This window comes from Callorhinus ursinus, unplaced genomic scaffold, assembly GCF_003265705.2.
Source record: "Callorhinus ursinus isolate GAN/ISIS: 27379988/994484 unplaced genomic scaffold, GSC_fseal_2.0 scaffold71, whole genome shotgun sequence".
Lineage (NCBI taxonomy): Eukaryota > Metazoa > Chordata > Mammalia > Carnivora > Otariidae > Callorhinus > Callorhinus ursinus.
This window is the reverse complement of record NW_027397133.1, coordinates 1644033-1664960: the sequence shown is the minus strand read 5'-3', so window position 1 is coordinate 1664960 and position 20928 is coordinate 1644033. Positions and strand designations below refer to the sequence as shown.

Sequence of the window (20928 nt, the reverse complement as noted above, 5' to 3'; positions counted from 1 at the left end):
GCCAGTTGTCGTGTGGGTTTGTATGTGTGCTTTTTCTGGGGGTAAGCGGTAGCTTTCATCACCTCTGCAAAGCACATCGTTGTCCTTAAAGAAGCAGGGTGTCCTAGGCGAGAACTTGGCGCCGATGGACAATGCAAAAAAGACTAAGGCCTGGTAGGGCTGTGATGACGGGGACGCAGGGAGGGAGACATATGCATTGGTCTCCACTGACTCTCAAGAGTGCCTCACCTCTGGCTGGGGTTAGGTAGAGACGTCAGACCTGGTCTGTAAAGTGATAGAACCCACCCCCCCTTCCCTTCCCTCCCTGTCCTGCAGGGGTTGGGCCCCTGGTGAGCTGAGGTCCTGGGGCTAGAGGGAGTGAACCTGCAACACAATACGTTGGAGCCATGCTTATTCCCAGGGCGGAAGGTTGAACACAGGCCAAGGATTCTGTGATAATGAAACCCGGAAAGGGATATTTAGCTAATCATTGTTCTAATCTGGAATACAGAGGGACATTCATGGTTCTGGGGCAGGAGGAGAACAGTAGGGCCTCCGTCACTGATAGCACTTAGTATACTCCAAATGCTGTTTGTCTTCTGGGTGCAGATCGGTCCCTAAAGGCCTCTGGGAAGTAGCGCTGTGATGACCCCCATTCTACTGCTGGGAAGACAGAGGCACTTGCCCAACAGCTCTTGAGTAAAGGCGGCAGAGTGGCTGCCAGGGGCCATCATCCACCCTCGAACCGGGAGTGGGTTCTGGGGTGGGTGGGAGGGGAGCTGTTTGGGACCGGGGGCCCAGAGGTTGTGTCCAAACGTAGCAGACATGGGGGTAGGAGGAGTAGATCGTTGATTGGTGACAGTTACCAGTGGAGATCAGAGTTCCAAGGCACGGGGACTGAGGCTGAGGTTTCTGGCCTGCTGTGTTGACTAGGTGTTGGGGTTCAGGGACGCCTGCCAGGCTTGGGAGATGGACGAGGGGTGGTCTCCCAGTCTGGTGCCAGCGTTCCAGGTTGGCAAATACACTGCAGAATTGGTCCTGGGTGGACTAGGGGGGCAATCCAAGCGTTCCCAGACAAGCCAGTTAGCAACTATTTGGGGGTGGCCTTAAGGAGACCCACATGTCAGCCCTTCCTAGGAGAGAGGTTCAGGTGGAATGTGTCTACACTGGCCCCAAGTTGGATTGAGACTTTGCACTCAGATGTCAGCCCAATTGGGAACTTTCTGGAAATGAGAACTTGCCAGCCAGCTGTTTGGACACCATTCCGCCCACCTTGTCCCTTCTCCCTCCTGCAGCCAACAGGTCTTTCTCAAATATGTACTGGAGGTGGGAAAGGGGCAGGCGGGGGTTGTAGCAGGGGCCTGTTTCCAAGATCCTGGGAGCCTTCTGGAACACCACTATCCAATAAATTTAAATGGCCACTGTAGCTTCTGGCTACCTTACTGAATAGTGCAGTTCTAGAACTTTGCAGCAAAGAAAAAAAATTTAGATGTCAAACCCCATCCCAGCAAAATGCCCACCCAAACGAAAGGGCAGAATGGCCGCCCCCCCCCCTTGAAGGCGAAGCAGGGGTCCAGACACCACCTGGCTTGGCTCATTCTCTGGCCCCAGCCCACCCCCTCCTCCCCACCAAGCAAAGGGTTCTAGATCCGATGGTGGCAGGTGAAGTGAGGCTTCTAACCTGTGTGTGCCCTGAGTTCACCCACCGCCCCGGAGCCCTTTTCCCTTTTCAAGAAGCACTTTCTGATATTGGCAGTGATATTTATTTCCCTGGGGGTGGAGAGGGGATTATATACAGCAGTGACCCGGACGCCCGGGAGCCCCTCACCCCAACAAGGGGCTTGGGTGGGGAAGGGAGGCGTTGGCAGAAGGCACACAGTGGCGATGTCCTGGAGGAGGCCAGGGATTCCGGATGGGGGTGTAGTGTATCCTGGGAAACCCAGATGGGGAAACAGGCTCGGTGAGGGCTGCTGGTCCCGAGAGCTCATGCTGGCTGCTCCTCTCGCACCCCCCAGGGCTACAGGAGGACGCAGGGACAGCCTCCGTCTTTCTTCCTGGGGGCACTGGGTGGGCTGGGTGGGAGCTCTTGTTCCTGATACTTCCTGTGGGGAGAAGCTGGTGAGTTTGGGTCTCGGGCTGGGGACAAGGACAACAAGAAGGGCGCTCTGCTCACCGGACGGCCCGCACCAGCTGCTCGAAGGCCTCGTCCACGTTGAGGCGCAACTTGGCTGAGGCCTCGAAGTAGGCCACGTGGTGGGAGGCACCAAAGGCAGAGGCTTCAGATCGGGGCACCTGGGAGGGGGAGAAGCAGGAGGAGTCAGGTGTCTGTACTCAGGGTGGGGCCCAACCATGGCAGGCAGAAAGACACACTATGCTTTAAGGGGGGGGTGACCTAGTGTGGGGGCCAAGTGAAGAGGAAACGTTCTAAGGAGAGCATGGGGAACGTGCCAAGAGGGCTCGGGTCCATTAAGTAAGGAGTCAGGGAAGGCTCTGTAGACGTTTGCCCTTCTGAACATCAGATGACTGAGTTCCTCCCGCAGAGAAATCAGGGTGTTCCCTGCAAAGGCCTGAGCAAAGCTCAGAGGGCTGGAAACCCCCGAAGGCTTAATCGGAAAGTTGAGTTGTGTGTGGAAATCACAGACACTCTGTGTAGGAAGTGGTGAGAGCAGAGAAAAGAAGGGACAAGACATGGTGGGAATTAAGTGTCAAGTGCAGGAGCTGGAGTTCTGGGGTGGGGGGTGGGGGGAGGGGTGGCGGCGCGGGGAGCCAAGGGAGGGCTGTGAGCAGGGAAGGGGCAGGGGCAGTGGGAGGTTGACTGGAGGTGGGGATGGAGCAGAGTTGGGGCTTGTCGACCTGGGGATGGGCGCAGGTGCCCTCGGTCCCCTCCAGCCATCTTTTCTGGGAAGTCTTACGCGCAACTCCTACGTGCAACGTTGGGAACTCAGAAGATCCAGTATGGGGGCAACACATTTAGATGTGTGTGACAACGGAGGGCGTGGGTCCAGGGGAGCCAGACGAGGGTGCTGATGTGAGGAGATGCACGAAAGGAGCCTCCCAGGCTGAGATGGGGAGAGGGGGGTGGGGGGAGTGTCCCAGACCTGGCGCTGTGTCTCCAGATCTGCCTTGTTCCCAACCAACACGATGGGGAAATCGTCTCGGTCCTTGACTCGGAGGATCTGCGTGAAAAGCTTGCCCACCTCGTTGAAACTGCAGATGAAGCCAGAGGCATGAGGTCTAGCCAGCAGCTCGGCCCCGGTCCGCCCTGCTCGGTCACCCTCGACTCCTCTCACCTCTGCCGGTCGTTAATGGCAAACACCAGCAGGAAACCGTGGCCGGCGCGCATGTACTGCTCCCGCATGGCACCGAACTCCTCCTGGCCTGCTGTGTCCAGGACTGCAGACAGGGGGAGAGGGGCCGCTGTGGGGATGAGGCTCCCTGCCCCCCAGCTGCTCCTGGGAACCCTCAGCCCCACCACCACCCCCCCATCCACTCCCTGCCGCCCTCACTGTCCAGCCGGGCTGGAACACCATCCACCGTGCAGATCTTCGTATAGGAGTCTTCAATGGTGGGGTCGTAGTCAGACACAAAGTAGGACTGGTGGGACAGGGAGAAGACACTGTTACCAGGGTTCCTGCAGTGCCCCAGGAGAGATGATGTAGCCCTGCCCCTGGGCTCTGCCTCCCCCACTTCTTTCTGGGTCCCTGCTCCCCTCTCTGTGGGTCTCTGTCCCTTCCTCCCACCCTACCTAGTCTCCTTTCTCCGAGTCTCTCCTGGTCCTCCCTCTTTCTGGTATAAAGTACATCTCCCACATGGTGATTACGTCCTGGCTGTGCGGCATTGAACAAATCACTTCCCCTCTCTGAACCTCAATTTCCTCATTTGGAAAATAAGAATAAAAATAGGACTACACTTGATCCAGCGCTTGTGAGATTCGGGGGAAATCCCTGTTAAGCACTTAACGTATAGCTTGGATATAGTAGGTGCTCAGTTATTGGGCTCAGTTACTGGGAGCTATTATTGTGTCTGAATAGCTGCCTGTCCATATCTCTCCCTCCTCCTCCTCTTCCCTCCTTTTTTCTCCTTCTTCTTCCTCCTTCTCCCTCTCCCCCTCCTTCTCGGGCGGCTTCTAGTGTCTCCTCCCAGGGGAAGGTCCCAGTTCCAATCCAGCAGCAGAGAAGCTGCCCCGCCCGCAGGCTGGGCCCCTCCCTTCCTGCCTGGCTCAGGCCAGCCTCCAGCCAGGCCTTTGGCCAGCTTTGGGTCTGCCCCTGGGTGCAAGGGGCCCAGGGCTGGGCCCTTTTTCTATATAGGCAGGGGCTCCCAGGCAGGCACTGGCTGGGGTCTCTTGAAGGGTCTGGGGCCCAGGGCCCTCTGCAGTAGCATCTCAGAAGCAGACACCTTTCTAAGGTTTCTCTCAGGTGGGAGGGTTTCCCTTGGGAATGGGCTGGAGGTTTCCTGGGCAGGGGTGGATTTTCAGGAGAGAAGGGGTGATCTGGTAGCTGGGGGTCTGAGAGCCGCATCCCATCTGTTAGGGGAGAGGTGCTTGGTGAGGGCTTGTCTTGAAGGGAGGGTGCAGGGACCGCGCCATGGGGGGATTACGGGTGTGTCTTCAGAACACAGCTGGAGAAGTTTGGGGTGAGAGCTGGGGAGAGCCCCAAGGTGCACATTAGGGAGGTTTATCATAGAATATAGGTATGTGTCTGGAGAGTCTCAGACACCCTGAGATGCATTTATAGGGTCAGAGAAACTCCTAAAGCACGGGTCTCTCTGGGGGGGTGTCAAGAATCTGGGGGCTTCTTCATGGAGGTGATTTGGGGGCTAGCCAAGGTTTCTGAGAGGCGCTCAAGGCGTCAGAGTGGAAGAAAACTCAACATGGGGGGGTGGGTGATTCTCCCTGGGGGAGGGGGTGTCCGGGTCTGGTGGGGTGGGGGGTCCCCTGGACAGGACATGTGGTCTTAAGAATTCTCTGGAATGGCCAAAGGGCAGGATCTTTCTGACATCTCTTGGGTCTGAGTGTGCCTTTCTCAGGACCAGATGGTACAGGATGGGCCCCAGGCAAAGGCTGGGCACAATTTCTAGATTCTGGGGGAGGTAAGTATCTAGACTAGGGTAATCTCCCAGTTAGGTTTTGGGTGGCTCAGAGGGGTATCTGGGATCTGGGGGAGATGGGGCTCAGGGTAGGGGGAAGTGACACCTGGGGGTGGGGGCCTATGAGAATGCATAGGGTCTAAATGGGGTGACTTCTGGATTTAGGGTGCTCCCAGGAGGTGCTCAGGGTCAAGTCAGCAGGGAAGCGGGGTCTTGGGTCCTGGAAGGAGGGATGGTGGGTCTCAGGATGCGAGTATAGGTCCCTTGTGTAGGGGGTGGAGGCCCTGGAGGGGGGGCTCGGGGTCACAATCTGAGGGGATTTTTTAAGATCAGAAGGTCTCATAGGAGGGTCTCAGTGATGGATCGAGGGGAAATCGGGGTCTCAGGGATCTCCCGAAGGGCTCAGTTCTAGGTCCCGGGGGCACCCCCCCGGGGTGAGGGCCCACTACCTGGATGAACTGGATGGTCAGCGCGCTCTTGCCCACGCCGCCGCCGCCCACGACCACCAGCTTGTGTGTCTCGCTGGGTGGGGGGTCCCCGGGCCCCGGCCCCCCGCCCCGGGGCCGCCCCCGCCCTGTCCCGGACGCCGCCCCGCTGCTCATGTCGCCACCGCTGCCGCCGCTACCGCCTTGGGGGGAGCCGGGCGGGGCCTAGGGGCGGGCCCCGCTAATAAGACTACTGCATAATCATGAGCTCCGGAGAGAAGGACTTGGAGTCTCGGGACACTTAGGAGGCAAGGCCAGGGAAAAGGAGGAGCTATGCTAATAAGGGAAGGGGAAAGGCTTTCGTTGTGAAGGGGAATTCCGAAAGGGGCGGGAATATGCTAATGTAAGGACTACGCTCACCCCGAGCTGCGCCACGCGCTCTCGGCTGGCGGGCCGTCCGTGGGCGGGGCTATGCTAATAAGAGCTCTCACTCTTTCGGCAGACGGGTCCGGAAAATCGTTCGGGGAGGTACTATGCAAATGAGGATCCCCGAGACACCGCTTCTCAGGGCACCATTCCTGAGGCCTCGTTTTAGTAGGCGGGGCACATCGACCCGCGGCGCGGCCGTATATAGGCGCGCTCGGAGGAAGGAGCCGGTCTTGAGGGGAAGCTCCACCTCCGTCCCGGGATCCTAGCCAAACTTCCGACCCGGGCGTCTAGGTTGGACGCCGGAGTCTCCGCCCGCTAAGGGACCCAGGCTTCCGGTTCCCGGAGTCCCTGCCAAGCGGAAGACAGACTGGGAGGGGAGATGGGGCCCTGGAGGGGGACAGCGGGGTAACGGGACAGGGAGGGGCCGTGAGATCACTGCATTCCTAATCCCTGAGCCAGCTCCCCCAAACCGGGGTGGCTGGGTCATCACTGAAGGGCCTAGGGCCAGGATTTCTGGGTCTTGAAGGAGGAGGAAGCTGAGGGCCCGGACTCCGGGGTCTCTCGGAGAGAATGAGACTGGAGGCCTGGATTCCAGGGAATCAGGGAGTCTTTACTACTAGGTTCCGTAAAGGAGGGAGCTGGGGTCCCGGACTCTTGAGTCCAGGGGTTGGTGGGGCCGGGGATTCAGAAATCTGGATCTGAGGGAATTCGGATTGGGAACCCGAACACTTGTGTCTGTGTCTGTGTGAAGTACGAGCTTGAGACCAGGAATGGAAGGATGGAGGAAGAATGGGCATGAGGGCCCGACTCCTGCTTGTGAGGAAGGAGGGGTCGAACTCCCAAGTTCCAGGGAGGAGGAAAAAGGGAGTCCGGACTCCTGCTGAGAGGAAATCGGAATTTGGACTTTTCCATCCTAAATGAGGAGGAGGTTGTAGGGTCGGGCTCGTTGGTTCTAAATTTAGAGGGCACTTAGGAGACCGGGATATTCTGGGATCCCCAGAAGCTGGGCGGCGCAACCCCCAGCCAGTCCAGCTTTCTTTCTCCCGCCCACTTTTTGGAACTACAATTCCCTTGCAGCGGCCCTGCTCAGGGCTCTCACGTCACTTCCCGTTCCGCAGCTCGCTCGCGCGCTCTCTCTCTCTCTCTCTCTCTCTCTCTCTCTCTCTCTCCGCGCGCGCGCGCAGGGCGCCGTGGGGCCTTGTCGCGAGCTACCGCAACCCCGCCCCCTTCACCTCTCACCTCCATGCTGTCCCCGCGCGACGGAGGCGACGCGCGGACTACGCCTCCCGGCGTCCGTCGCGCGCGCCCCTGCCTGTGTGCCCCGTTGACTTCTGGGAAACTGAGTCCGGAGACTTCCCACGAGCCTTCACGGCACCGTGCTCGGTACTTGAAGTCCCGGCAAGCTCGGCGGCGTTTAAGCTCCGCCCCTCTCCTCCCTCTGCTCGCGAACCCCCCCAGCCCGCCCCGCCCCGCGCCGGGGCCGGAGCCGCAGCCCGAGCGGCGGGGTAAGATGGCGGCGGCAGTCTGGGCCGCGGGGCTCGGGCCTATCGGGGTGGGCGGGGCGGAGTCGGGTCGCTAGTTGTCCCGGGGTCCTCCCCACACGCCGCGGGGCCTTGGAGGACTCAGCGGGGAGGCCTCTGGCCCGGCAGCGGCGGCGGAACCTAGTGCCGAGCGGGGGGCCTTCTCAAGGCCCCGGGACGCGTCTGTGGGTTCCGGGGGGCATCTACGGGGCGTCCCCGTGAGGACTGGGGACGTCCACCGGGCTGGACCGGGACTGGAGCCTGCTCTCCATCACTTCGCTGGCCTGGGTCATTTCTATAGGCACTGTTGATCGTCTTTATGGGCTGACCCGAGGTTAGGGTCTGTTTATAGGGTTCTGGGGCCATCTTGAGATCTTGAGATATGTCCCAGGGTGAAGGAGGTCTGCAAGAGCAGAGGAGTATCTGCAGAGCCATCTGTAGCACCCGGGGTATGTCTCTTAGGGCTGGGAGTGTCTACATGGGCTGACTTGATGCGGCTCACCTACATGGGTCTGGGGCCATTTAGCGGGCCTGGAAGAACTGTTCGAGGGCTAGGAAGTCTTTTAGGGCCACCCAGAGGGGTGGGATATGCCCACCAAGGGAGGGAGGCAAATACTGAGGTGTGCTGTGAGGCCTGGATGGGTCTCTAACGTCTGAAGAGTGCCTAATCTGGGTGACAGGAGGCTGGGGGCAGTTAGAAGGACCTGGAACCATCTAGGTGGCTTTCAGTGTGACTGCAAGAGTGCAGTCTTTATGCCTGGAGCAAATTCGAATGCCTTTTGGGGCTGGATAATCGCGTGGAGAACAAGACAAAGGAGAGTATTGGAAAATTTGCCCAGCTCAAATGTACTTGCACTTTATAATGTAATTCAAATGAAAAAATGTTTTTAAATTCTGCATTGCCCTGGAGCTATAGACATTAGAATTAGTCCACATTAGTGTGGGGAAGTCTGTAGGATCATCTAGACTCATTTAGTGCAATGCTTTTCAAATTCTTTTGACCTTGATCTACAGTAAGAAGTACATTTTTTATTGAGACCCATTGCATACTGACATATGTATTTAATACCAAAGTCCCATTAACTAATATTTCCACTTACTATTTGTGATGTACTGTGAAGAATTTTCTACTGCGTTCAATTTATTTTTTTTAATAACAAGCTATTTGTGAACCACTATACTGCTATCAGACTGTGGTTTGGGAAACACTGATCTAGAGGGACCTAGCAATGTCGGCAGAATGTCTTTTCATGTTGAAAAGATCTGAGGAGCCATGGGTGTGTCTGCAAAGCCCAGGGCATGTCTAAGTGGGCAAGGGAGCATCTTCATACACCGCAGAGGGCTTGGAGATCTGTGTGTCTGTACTCAGCAGATCTTGATTAGGCTTCTGTTACGTGACAGTCACTGTTTAGCGTAGCATGTGCTTCCCCCAGAGGTGCTGGAGAGCAGGTCCAGGCCTGGGAACTGTCCATAGGGGTTTATAGGCAGGCCATGTTAGTGGAAGGAGCCACAGGCTCATGGCTGGGTTCTTTGACGTAGCTTGGAAATCTGTGGCAGGAGAGAGACCAGGAGGGGTGTTTGCTTTGCAGGTATGCAGCTGGGAGAGTGGCGGAGATAAACCTGGGCCTCTGAAGGCTAATAATGCTAATTATTGTTACTTTGTATTGAGTGCTTGGACTGTGCTGATTCTGTGGCAGAAGTCAGCCCGCTTTCAAATCTCACAGCCCTTGGAGGTAGATATTCCTATTGTGCCCATTTCCAGATAAGCACAACAAGTCAGGGGCAGGGGTGAGGGTTTACAGGTCTCAAAGCTTTCTGGGAACTCTGAGACTGGATATTGTTTTCAAAGTAGCAGATTTGATGGTTACAGGGAAGCCTGCAGCTGAAATAGTCATGCTTTCGGAAGCCCTAATCCAGGCACCCAGGAGTGTGAAAGATAATCTCTCAACTTTAGTATAATCTAAGAATTTCTGTGAGGTCATGAAAGCTTGAGCCATGCTTTCATCCAATGGACAGATAGGCCATAGGTGGATGCCCTCTGTGGGGTGGGATGGACAGCATGCCTTTCTGAAAGCAGTGTTTTCAGTTCAGTGCTGGTTTTGTACATCGCTCTATTGTAGTTCCCTCTTTTGCATATAAATACAATTTTTGGGTTCCGCGCCATCGAGGAGAATTGATGCTGGAGGCAGTTGGTGGTATTTGAGGTACACCCAGCCCACTGGCACATATCTGAGTTTGAGAAAGGAGGGTTTACGAGACTATAGGGCACGGTATTTGAAATCACAACTCAACCAAAAATAAAAATCTTGGCGTTGGGTTGGCTCTTAGGAGGGTGGGCAGTGAGGTCTTAAAGCTTGGCCGTGGGGGAACCCGTGGGCACTTGGGAGTGCAGTGTTGAAACGGGAGGCTGGGAAGGCCTACAAAGGAGGCAGCTGGGGTCCAGGCAAGGGAAGAGAGCCCACTCTGGTCCCTCCGATGGCTGCACTGGGCCTGAGGCTCGCCCAAGGACTGGAGTGCGGTGATAGAGGGGAGGGATGCCAGAGGGGATGCTGATCAAAGCAATGTTGGCAGCCCTTGCGGTCTTTGCATCCATTTCCTGCTTCCCTCCCCCACCCCGGCCTCCACTCCAAACTCACCCCCTCAACCGCCAGGTGACCATGGAGGAAGAAGATGAATCTCGAGGGAAGACAGAGGAGTCGGGCGAGGATCGGGGGGATGGTCCACCGGACAGAGACCCCACGCTTTCTCCTTCTGCCTTTATCCTGGTAAGGCTGCTAGACACCCGGGGCCAAGGGAAGGATGGGCTGCAAGTTCAGATTTCAGGGCCCGATTCCTGGGCCCTGGGGGGGAGGAGGGGCTGAGGACCTGGACTCTTGGCTCCTCTGAAGGGTTTGAGTTTGGTTATAGGGGTGTCTGGCATGGCGGTCTCCCAGGAGCAGAGCTTGTGACCATTTGCAGGAGTCCCCTGACTGCCCTTTCTTTCCACCCCCTTCACCCTTCACCTTTTCTCTAGCGGGCCATTCAGCAGGCTGTGGGAAGTTCCCTGCAGGGGGATCTGCCAAATGATAAAGGTATGATGGGTTCTGGTTCTTCTTAGCCTCCTGTCCCATCTCTGTGTCCTTTATCCTAATTTCATTCATAACCGCTTTTCTGAGGCCTCCTGGGTACCAACCCTCGTGCTGGCACAGGGAGCCAAAGATGGGTCAGACCCCACGGCTGCCTTGGAGGGGCTCCCAGTCTGGTGGAAGGGAGACCCTTTCAGAGCGCAGACGTAGCCCGAGGCACTGTGACAGGGCAGGAGGCCCAGTTAAGGGAGTGTGTCGGGGGGTGGGGTCTGGGAAGGCTTCCTAGAGGGGGAGGCAGGTGAACTGGTCTCTAAGGAGGTATTAGAGTTGTCCGGTAAAGAGTAAAACCTGGTAGGCGGAGGCACCCAGCAGGCACACAGCACCGGGGCACCTGGCAGGACTGAGCTGTGGTTCTTTGGGGCTGGTGGGCATGGGGGTGTGAGCAGGAGGCAAGGCAGGAGAGCTCCATGGGGACTGGGTCACAGCAAGGTTCTAATGCCACACTGACTTGTCTGGACATCATCCTGAGGGCAGCTAGGAAGACAGAAGGGTGAGAATGTTGGCACCTCAGAATGGTGTTGGGGATGTCCTTCCGGGACCCAAGTTGGGGGGTGGTGGATGGAGGCAGGGCGAACAGGCAGGCACTTGGTTCCCTTGTCAAGAGCTAGGGCAGGCTCCTTTTTCCTCTGCCCCACAGAGTCTCTGTGTCTAGTCCCCTGCTTCCAACCCCCCGTGCAAATCTCTCTCCAGATGGCTCCCGGTGTCATGGCCTTCGATGGAGGCGCTGCCGGAGCCCACGGTCAGAGCCCCGTTCCCAGGAGTCAGGGGGGACTGACACGGCTACTGTGAGTAAGAACAGGGGGCTGGGGGCCCAGACTGTGGGGATTGGGGGAGCTAGGTCACTGGAGTCTGGATCCTGGAGTTGGGTTTGGGGACCCAGACTCCTGGGGCTGGAGTAGATCAGCAGCAGTAGTGGAGGGGCTGGGGGCGTCATCTGTGGGGGTGAGCCTTGGGTCCCTGAGGCAAGTCAGGATGAGGGGATTGGTTGGATCCCTGCATTTTCTTGGGGTTTCAGATGTTCGGGTTCCTGAGAGTTTAGGGGCTGGGGAAATGGGATTTGTGGGTCCTTACATGAGCAGGGACAGGGTTGGAGCCCCTCCTGGCCTATTCCAGGTGTTGGACATGGCCGCAGACAGCTTCCTCACGGGGCTGGTGAGTGTTCTGGATCCCCCAGATACCTGGGTTCCCAGCCACCTGGACCTGCGGCCTGGCGAGTGAGTAGTTGGGCAGCTGGAGTGGGAGAGGCCTTTGGTGTGGGAGCTGGAAGCTTCCCTTGGGCTCACTCACCCCCTTCTGCCCTGCAGAAGCGAGGACATGCTGGAGCTGGTGGCCGAGGTCCGAATCGGGGACAGGGATCCGATTCCTCTGCCCGTGCCTAGCCTGCTGCCCCGTCTCAGGGCCTGGAGGACAGGCAAAACGGGTATGTGGGGCCAGGGCGGAGCTGAGCAGGCGGCCTCAGAGTTGTGCGGGAGTCAGCTGTCGTTGGTAGTAATAGTAGCGATCATGTCATTTAAACAAAACCTTTAAGCCTTTGCCTGTTAGACCAAAATAAAGGCTGTGCTTACGGACAGACATACGTAAAGCGAACACTGACGTGATCACTAGCACGTAGGAGTCGTTGGCACGAGCGAGGCACTCAGCGTCCTGGGCTCCACGTGGCAGTGGAACTGCAGTGGGAATTCATCTCCCTGGGAGCGGGGGGGCGGGGGGAGGGGCCTTAGCTCTGAGTTTCTGATTCAGGGAGTCTGAGGTGTGGGGCCTGGGAATTTGCATGTCTGACCAGTTCGTCGGTGATGCCCCTGCTGCTGGCCCCTGGGACCCTGGTGGGAACCCCAGGTTTAGACTTCGCTTCTGTACAAATGTCCACAGTTGGGAGGGGTGGCGAGGAGAGGAAGGCTCAGGGGGCTCAGGTGTAGCATGAGGGCAGCTAGGGGTACTGTTCTGCAGCTGACTGGCTCTCCCGTGCCTGGCCAGTTTATGTTTCCCTTCACCTTTTTTTACAGCTGTGGGTTGACTTACCCATTTGGCTCAGGGAACATTGTACCTGGGGCCCACCACACTCTTGGGGGCCCACAAGAATATCTTCATTTCTTTTCAAATTAGAAGCCATAGAGGATAAGTGAACAAAGGGGCACGGTAGTGCCCTAATAAAACTTTATTGACGAAAACAGATGGCCTTGGGGATTTGGCTCCAGGCCTTCAGTGATAACGGATGTATCTGGAACCTAAGAGCTGTTTTGGCCGGGGGGATGCTGGGGTTATGTTTTATTTTCTTATCACAGATGGTTTTCTTTCTCCATTTGGAAACTATTAAACACTTAGGGGAAAAAAACTCACCCGTATTCCTATGTCATATAAAAATTATATAAAGAAGTGGCTGTCTTGCAGTTCCAGACTGCTCCAGCCTGTGGACTGTTTTCTACATCTGGTGGTGGTAATAATTCATAAGCAGGGTAGCAAGAGCTCATGCTCGCCGAGTCCTCGTGGTGCCGGGCGCAGTCTAGTTCGTTCCACAGAGCTGCTCGTCTAGTCCACTTGTCCTCGTGAGGTGTGAACACTATCATCACCATCCTTCTCTGCTTTCTTTTCTTTCTTCCTTTCTTAGATTGATTTTTATTTTGGAGGGGTGGGGGGGGGCAGAGGGAGAGAGAGAATCTCAAGCAGGCTCCCTGTTGACTATGGAGCCCAACGCAGGGCTCGATCTCACGACCCTGAGATCATGACCTGAGCCAAAATCAAGAGTCGGAGGCCTAACCGACTGCGCCACCCAGGCGCCCCCTCCTGCTTTATCTTCTTCCTCAGCCCTCAGCAGCTGGCAGGCTTTCTGTGTGGCTCATTGAGATTTCTCTCCCTGCTCGATACGAGCTCCTTGAAGGCAGGGACTTTGTCTCTTGTGTTCACTGTTCTATTCCTAGTACCCCAAACCGTACTTGGCACAAGATAGGTAATCAGTAAAAATGTCCTGAATGAAGAATGTGTGAACCCCCATTGTAGAGATGAGGAAACCAAGGCAGGCAGCCGTTGAGGTCCTTGTCCTTGGTCACGTCACGGGTGAGGGCTCAGAGCCTGGGGTCGGGTTGAGAGGCAGCTCTGGGACTGCTCTCTTCAGCCCCGGCTGTCCTGGCACTGTCCACCTGACCATGCTGGCGTCCTGGCCGTCGCAGGGTCCCTATAGTATGTGGTTGAGAGGGGGGCCTTGGCACCCCCATGTGTGTCAGGCGGTGCAGCCCTGGTCCGTTGTCTCTGCGTGTGGGATTTATGGCGCTGAGACCATGTCCTCAGAAAGCCCGGTCTCGGGAGGGCAGAGGTGGTAGCGCAGGAAAGCACGATGCCTGGCCGGTAGGAGGGTGGCGGACACTGGTTGTTTCTGTCGCCTGTCAGTGGTGTCTCTGAGTCCTGAGCAGATGCAGCCCCTCGGATGGGGCTCGTCACAGAGTGACGTACGTTGGGTGAGGACTCCGGCAGTCAGGGCTCCCCAGCTCTGCCATTTCCTGGCTCTCGAGAGGGAGTTGTCACCTTTGCAGCCACACGCGATGCCCTCCGTAAAATGATAAATTTCCACCAGAGGCAGCCGGAGTGGCGGGCCAGAGCTCGACCTTGCAGGTGGTCTTGGGTTCAAATCCTGGCTGCCCCACTCTGGCCCGTGGCTTCTGTGGTAACACCAGTCAGGGAGCTCTTGGGCTGCAGGCCAGTGGACGTCTCAGGGTATGGGAGCACAGGCTCGGCTGACCGAGTTTGCACCTCAGCGTCTCCCCGCTGTGGGCCCTTTGGGAAGATACTGCAGCTCCCTGAGCCTCAGTGTCCTCCGGTAAGGACATAGTACCTGCAGCAGGGGGTTGTGGGAACGTGCTGTGAGTCGAGCCGAGTGAAGTGCTGAGAGCCGGGCCTGCTGGCGCAGCGAGGGCCGCCGGAGGGGGGCAGTGGCTGGGGTGGCGTCCTGCCTGCGGGCCCCTGTGCAGGACCCCAGGAGGAGGGTGTGCACCTGACCACGGTTCTCCATCTCCACCGTTCCTTTGCAGTTTCTCCACAGCCCCACTCTTCTCGACCCTCCTGTGCCCGCCACCTCCTCACCTTGGGCACCGGAGACGGGGGCCCCGCCCCGCCCCCTGCCCCCTCCTCTGCGTCCTCCTCACCCTCCCCTTCTCCTTCATCCTCCTCCCCTTCCCCTCCCCCACCTCCCCCACCCCCAGCACCCCCGGCTCCACCTGCCCCCCGATTCGACATCTATGACCCCTTCCACCCCACCGACGAGGCCTACTCCCCGCCACCTGCTCCGGAGCAGAAGTACGACCCCTTCGAGCCCACTGGCTCGAACCCCAGCTCATCAGCGGGGACCCCCTCTCCTGAGGAAGAGGAGGAGGAGGAGGAGGAAGAGGAGGAGGAAGAGGAAGAAGAGGAAGAAGAGGAAGAGGAAGGCTTGTCTCAGAGCATCAGTCGCATCTCGGAGACCCTGGCGGGCATCTATGATGACAACAGCCTGAGCCAGGACTTCCCAGGTGACGAGAGCCCCCGCCCGGACCCCCAGCCCCCACAGCCAACGCCAGCCCCTGGGACGCCGCCCCAGGTGGACTCCACCCGGGTGGACGGAGCCACCCGCCGGCGTGTCTTCGTGGTGGGGACCGAGGCGGAGGCCTGTCGGGAAGGCAAGGTCTCGGTGGAGGTGGTGACAGCCGGTGGAGCCGCCATCCCGCCAACCCTGCTGCCGCCGGGCGACTCAGAGATTGAGGAGGGCGAGATCGTCCAGCCTGAGGAGGAGCCCAGGGTGGCGGTGTCCCTCTTTCGGGCCGCCGGCGGCGGCGGCGGCGGCGGCGGCGGCGGCCGGGCGGCCCGCCCCCCTCCTGCCGTTGCGGCACCCCCCGCGGCCCAGCCCCCGCCCCCGCCGCCCGCTGCCCGGGCCCCTGAGGGGGACGACTTCTTGTCTCTGCACGCTGAGTCAGACGGCGAGGGCGCCCTGCAGGTGGACCTAGGCGAGCCGGCCCCGGCCCCGCCGGCCGCCGACACGCGCTGGGGCGGCCTGGACCTGCGCCGCAAGATCCTGACCCAGCGGCGGGAGCGCTACCGCCAGCGCTCGCCCTCCCCGGCCGTCGCCGCCGCTGCCGCCGCCGCCGCCGCCGCAGCCGCCGCCGCCGCCGCCGCCGCCGCCGCCCCCGCGGGGCCCCCCACCCGCAAGAAGTCGAGGCGGGAGCGCAAGCGGAGCGGCGGCGAGGCCAAGGAGGCCGCCTCGTCCTCGTCGGGCGCGCCGTCGGCCCCACCGGCCCCGGCCTCCCCCTGGGACTCCAAGAAGCACCGCTCCCGGGACCGCAAGCCGGGCTCGCACGCCTCGGCGTCCGCCCGCCGCCGCTCGCGGTCCCGCTCGGCCCGCCGCCGCTCTCGCAGCGCCGACCGCCGCCGCGGGGGCAGCCGCAGGTCCCGGTCCCGGGAGAAGCGGCGGCGGCGGCGGCGCTCGGCCTCCCCGCCCCCCGCCACCTCCTCCTCGTCGTCGTCCAGGCGCGAGCGGCACCGCGGCAAGCACCGAGATGGCGGCGGCAGCAAGAAGAAGAAGAAGCGGTCGCGGTCCCGGGGAGAGAAGCGGTCCGGGGACAGCGAGAAGGCCCCGGTGCCCACCCAGCCGCCCTCCGGCTCCAGCTCCTTGGGTGGAGAGCGCGACAGCCGCCGCCGGGGGGCCGTGCCACCTTCCATCCAGGACCTCACGGACCACGATCTCTTCGCCATCAAGCGGACCATCACCGTGGGCCGGCCTGACAAGTCCGACCCCCGAGGCCCCTCCCCGGCCCCGGCCTCGTCGCCCAAGCGCGAGGTTCTGTACGACTCCGAGGGACTGAGCGCCGAGGAGCGGGGCGGCAAGAGCAGCGAGAAGGACCGGCGCCGCTCGGGGGCTGCTTCCTCCTCCTCTTCCTCCCGGGAGAAGGGATCACGGCGGAAGGCGCTGGATGGGGGGGATCGGGACCGGGACAGGGACAGGGACAGGGACAGGTCATCCAAGAAGGCTCGGCCTCCCAAGGAGTCGGCGCCCTCCTCGGGGCCCCCGCCGAAGCCACCGGTCAGCAGTGGCTCGGGCTCCTCCTCCTCCTCGTGCTCGTCTTCCTCCCGGAAGGTGAAGCTGCAGTCCAAGGTGGCGGTGCTGATCCGCGAAGGCGTTAGCAGTACCACGCCAGCCAAGGAGGCGGCGTCGGCCGGCCTGGGCTCCATCGGGGTCAAGTTCAGCCGCGACCGGGAGAGCCGCTCCCCCTTCCTCAAGCCCGATGAGCGGGCCCCTGCAGAAGTGGCCAAAGCAGCTCCGGGCAGCACCAAGCCCAAAAAGACCAAGGTCAAGGCCAAGGCCGGGGCCAAGAAAGCCAAGGGGACCAAGGGAAAGACCAAGCCATCCAAGACCAGGAAAAAGATCCGCGGCGGGGGCAGCGGTGGGGGCGGCGGCGGCCCTGTGACGCTGAAGAAGTCCAAGGCGGACAGCTGCAGCCAGGCGGCGGGGGCCAAGGGGGTGGAGGAGACGTCCTGGTCCGGGGAAGAGCGGGCAGCCAAGGCCCCCAGCACCCCGCCCCCTAAGGCAGCCCCTCCGCCCCCCGCGCTCACGCCGGACTCGCAGACCGTGGATAGCAGCTGCAAGACACCCGAGGTCTCCTTCCTTCCCGAAGAGGCCACCGAGGAGGCTGGGGTCCGAGGCGGGGCAGAGGAGGAGGAGGAGGAGGAGGAAGAGGAGGAGGAGGAGGAGGAGGAGGAGGAGCAGCAGCCCGCCACCACCACAGCCACCAGCACGGCCGCGGCCGCCCCAAGCACTGCCCCTAGCGCGGGGTCCACAGCCGGTGACTCGGGGGCAGAAGACGGGCCGGCCACCCGTGTCTCCCAGCTGCCCACGCTGCCCCCGCCCATGCCCTGGAACCTGCCTGCCGGTGTGGACTGCACCACCAGCGGCGTCCTGGCCTGTGAGTGTGCCCTGGGGCTGGGGGCGGGGGGCGGGGGGCAGAGGGGGGGGCAGGCTGGGGCAGAGACAGGGTTGAGAGGATGAGGTTGCAGGGGGACAGACTTGGAGGTGGTGGAGCTGCCTTGGAAGGGGTCGGTATGGAGTGTCCCAGGCTGTGAGGGGCTTGGGTGGGTGAGGGCTGGATCAGGGTCTGTCCAGAAGGCTCGGTGGTGCCTGGGTGTGCTGGGAGAGGGCAGGCAGATGAGTGCGGGGGGCGGCTAGGCCAGCGCAGACCGGAGGGGTCGGCCGTGTCCTGGGGGCCGCCTGGAGGCGGACTGGGGTAGGCGAGGCGGTAGAAGGGCCAGAAAGAAGAGGGTGAGCAGGGAGCAGTGTCCCTTGGGGGGTGGCAGTAGGCCACAGGGGGCTTGAGACAGAATCTCATCTCCGCCCCCACCTTGTCCCTGAGTGGCCTGGCCATATTGCCCCCTGACCACGCACGTACCTTACGTCCTAAGAACGGGGTCGGGGGTTGCAGAGTGGTTCTCTCAGTGGCTGAGGCCCCCTTTTCCCAGCTCTGAGCCCGAGACCCGTGGCCTCTCTAGGGGCCGCCCAGGGTGGGGGATGGCAGCAGGGGGCCAGGCGACGCTCACCGGCCCCTCTCGCGTTCAACTCCTGATCTCCTTGTCCTCAACTGTCCGCCTCTTGCAGTGACTGCACTTCTCTTCAAGATGGAGGAAGCCAATCTGGCGAGCCGAGCAAAGGCCCAGGAGCTGATCCAGGCCACCAACCAGGTGGGCCCCCCCGGGGGGAAGAGTCCCCACAGTCCCTTCCCTTGTCCCCTGACTCTGGTTAGGGGAGGAACTGCAATTCCCAGCAGGCCTTGGGACAAGGAAGGGATTGGCCAGAAGAGGAGCCTCTGGCCCCTGGGACCCTTGGGAAACCGGGGCGGGAATAATGGGGGTGCATTGTCCCCCTTCCTCTCCCCCTCCCTTTGTTCATCCTCTCTCCAACCTCTTCCCGCAGATCCTCAGCCACCGAAAGCCACCCTCTAGTCTGGGGGTGACACCAACTCCTGTGCCCACGTCTCTGGGTCTGCCCCCTGGCCCCTCCAGCTACCTGCTCCCTGGCAGCCTCCCCCTGGGGGGCTGCGGCTCAACCCCTCCCACCCCCACTGGGCTGGCTGCAGCATCCGACAAGCGAGAGGGCAGCAGCAGCTCCGAGGGCCGTGGGGACACAGACAAGGTGCGCTGGGCTTGGGGGAGGTGGGTGGCTGGTGGCAGCTTTGCAGAGAATGGGAACAGATGCTGAGACGCAGGGGCCCAAGGAGGACAGGAGACTGATGCCAACAGGCGGGAACTTAGAGCCAACCAAAGTCATTAAATTGTAAGGAACTCGACTTTCCCTCAAACGGATGAGCGGGAAATGCGCGCTGGGCAGGTGGTTTTTTTTTTGTTTGTTTGTTTTGTTTTTTTTAAATTACGTGCGCGTGGAGACGGGGAGAGGTACAGAAATACAAGGACGTAAGCACACCCGTGTGCCGACACGCACCCGTGCGACTGTGTACGTCGTGGTTACTCCTATCCCTGCCTCCCGTCTTTCTGGGTAAGAGGGAGGGCGGTTTCCAAAAGGAAGATCAGGCATCTGTTGTAGGGCAGGAGGAAGAGTGGTTGCCAGGCAAATTCGAACAGGTTTTTCTTCAGCTGCATCTGGCTCCTGCCCATGGGCCTCAGGGAGATTTTCCTTTCGGTCACGTCTGGATGTTTTCCTGTCCTGGTCCAACAGCCCGTTGCCCGGAAGATGGCATTGCCCACCTCTTACTTCGTGTACATTTTGTGCGGGCAGTGGACGTGTGGTTCCTGGTCCAGGGCCACCAGGGAGGGCCCAGGGTCCAGCCGAGCGGATGCACAAGTGACTTTCAGAGGCCCAGCCTGGCCTGTGGTCTGGGGTGACTGCAGCAAGGGGAGCGCAGGGCAGAGGCTGAGCTGGCAGGCAGGGGAGGGGAGGCCAGGGCTTCTGCAGGAACTCATCTGGCCTTTGCCGTCCCTTCTTCCCACCCTGTTGCCACCTCTGCCAGTATTTGAAGAAGCTGCACACACAGGAGCGGGCGGTGGAGGAGGTGAAACTGGCCATCAAGCCGTACTATCAGAAGAAGGACATCACCAAGGAGGAGTACAAGGACATCCTGAGGAAGGCTGTCCACAAGGTGGGGCCCCGGGGGGGACAGGTACACAGAGGTGGGGAGAGCATGAGAAGGAGAGACGGACACGCGCACGCCGATGTCACACAGACGGGGAGCCGGGAGTGGCGGGTCTGTCGGGAAGGCGAGGAGGGTGACAGGATTTGCTCAAGCCCGCGGGGGCCTATCCCGCTGGCATCACGGGCACACGTAGGGGCGTAGGCCTGGAATTGGGAGGGAGCAGCTCCCATCCTGGTCGCAAGCTGTGCTCAGCAGTCCAGGTGGAGAGGACCCTGGGGGTGACTGCAGCTGCCCCTCACTCCCTAGATCTGCCACAGCAAAAGCGGGGAGATCAACCCAGTGAAGGTGAGCAACTTGGTGCGGGCCTACGTCCAACGCTACCGCTACTTTCGCAAGCACGGCCGCAAGCCAGGCGACCCCCCAGGGCCCCCACGACCGCCCAAGGAGCCCGGGCCCCCTGACAAGGGTGGCCCAGGCCTGCCCTTGCCCCCTCTCTGAGACCCTCAGCCACCCCTTCCCTTCTTCGCCTCTTTGGAATTCTGGACGTATTTATGGCTCCACCTCCCCACTTCCCTCCCCCCATCAGTGGGATGATTGGGGGAGGGTTGCTGCAGGGAAGAGGAGAGCCCCCTGCCCTGCCGCCCCCTGTGCCCCGTGCCCCCAAGCCTGTCCCCATTGCCCCTCCCTTCTGTTTGTGCCCCTCCCCCAATTTCATTAAAGATTTCATGAAATGTTAGCCCTTAGCCCCATGATTTTAGCCCTTTCTTTTCAGAGACCGGTTTGGGAAAGGGTTGAGAAGAGATACGCAGGCGCTCTGGCCCAAGGCTGAGGGTGGTTAGCAGGTTGTGACTCGGGCCAAGTGCGTTTGCCTCTCCGGGCCTCAGTTTCCCGATCTTTGAAGTGGGCGTTGGGGGGATGAAGACCCAGGCAAAGGGAAGCACTTAGAAGCATACCTGGTACATAGTCAGCCGCTGCTCTTGACAGAAAGTGGTGGTGGGTGGGGTGTTGGGGTCCCAGGTTCTACCTGCTCAGGGTACCTGGGTGCTATCGGTCTGCCCTGGAATTGCCCCAGCAACGGGATCTTTGTCCCCCAGTGAGTTGGATTCTCTTTTTACCAGTGCTATGAGGCGGGGGTGATCTTACCCACTCTCCTGGGGTAGAGAGGGAACCTGAGGCACAGAGCAGCAGGGGCCACACAGTGAGTCAGGGCCACACTGGCCTCCATCAGTCCCCATTACCCCGAACCCAGACCTGGTGAGGAGAGGTGGTA

General features: G+C 60.2%; 2 protein-coding genes across 5 annotated transcripts; one reads left to right on the top strand and one right to left on the bottom strand.

Moving 5' to 3' along the window:
• Positions 1-1719: 1719 nt before the first annotated feature.
• Positions 1720-5723, bottom strand: RRAS (RAS related). 2 transcript variants are annotated; one of them, XM_025850047.2, is made up of 6 exons: positions 5514-5723; positions 3486-3573; positions 3270-3372; positions 3078-3186; positions 2153-2271; positions 1720-2081 (listed from the first exon to the last, which is right to left on the bottom strand). In XM_025850047.2, the coding sequence occupies exons 1-6, from the start codon at positions 5664-5666 to the stop codon at positions 1997-1999; spliced, it is 657 nt and encodes a 218-aa protein (XP_025705832.1). In that variant the 5' UTR covers positions 5667-5723; the 3' UTR covers positions 1720-1996. The 2 variants fall into 2 exon arrangements, with proteins under 2 accessions (XP_025705832.1, XP_073742685.1); XM_073886584.1 differs by lacking the exon at positions 5514-5723 and adding an exon at positions 3725-4078.
• A 1574-nt stretch (positions 5724-7297) lies between these two features.
• SCAF1 (SR-related CTD associated factor 1) lies at positions 7298-20394 on the top strand. 3 transcript variants are annotated; one of them, XM_025849478.2, is made up of 11 exons: positions 7298-7423; positions 10090-10203; positions 10452-10509; positions 11254-11348; positions 11677-11777; positions 11868-11983; positions 14583-17483; positions 18170-18252; positions 18485-18703; positions 19536-19664; positions 19965-20394. In XM_025849478.2, the coding sequence occupies exons 2-11, from the start codon at positions 10096-10098 to the stop codon at positions 20154-20156; spliced, it is 4002 nt and encodes a 1333-aa protein (XP_025705263.1). In that variant the 5' UTR covers positions 7298-7423; positions 10090-10095; the 3' UTR covers positions 20157-20394. The 3 variants fall into 3 exon arrangements, with proteins under 3 accessions (XP_025705263.1, XP_025705264.1, XP_073742796.1); XM_025849479.2 differs by lacking the exon at positions 7298-7423 and adding an exon at positions 7768-7887; XM_073886695.1 differs by lacking the exons at positions 7298-7423; positions 10090-10203 and having other exon boundaries at positions 10457-10509; positions 11649-11777.
• Positions 20395-20928: the final 534 nt, after the last annotated feature.

What these genes read in the sequence shown, in the direction of transcription:
- RRAS (XM_025850047.2), bottom strand. Translation starts at nt 5,666, where the DNA reads ATGAGCAGCGGGGCGGCGTCCGGGACAGGGCGGGGGCGGCCCCGGGGC. An exon ending in TGACCATCCAGTTCATCCAG is followed by an intron (nt 3,574 to 5,513) that starts GTAGTGGGCCCT and finishes CTGTCCCACCAG; the next exon opens with TCCTACTTTGTGTCTGACTA. An exon ending in ATCTGGAGACACAGCGCCAG is followed by an intron (nt 2,272 to 3,077) that starts GTCTGGGACACT and finishes TCCCCCTCCCAG; the next exon opens with GTGCCCCGATCTGAAGCCTC.
- SCAF1 (XM_025849478.2), top strand. Translation starts at nt 10,096, where the DNA reads ATGGAGGAAGAAGATGAATCTCGAGGGAAGACAGAGGAGTCGGGCGAG. An exon ending in GGATCTGCCAAATGATAAAG is followed by an intron (nt 10,510 to 11,253) that starts GTATGATGGGTT and finishes ATCTCTCTCCAG; the next exon opens with ATGGCTCCCGGTGTCATGGC. An exon ending in GCCGTGGGGACACAGACAAG is followed by an intron (nt 18,704 to 19,535) that starts GTGCGCTGGGCT and finishes CACCTCTGCCAG; the next exon opens with TATTTGAAGAAGCTGCACAC.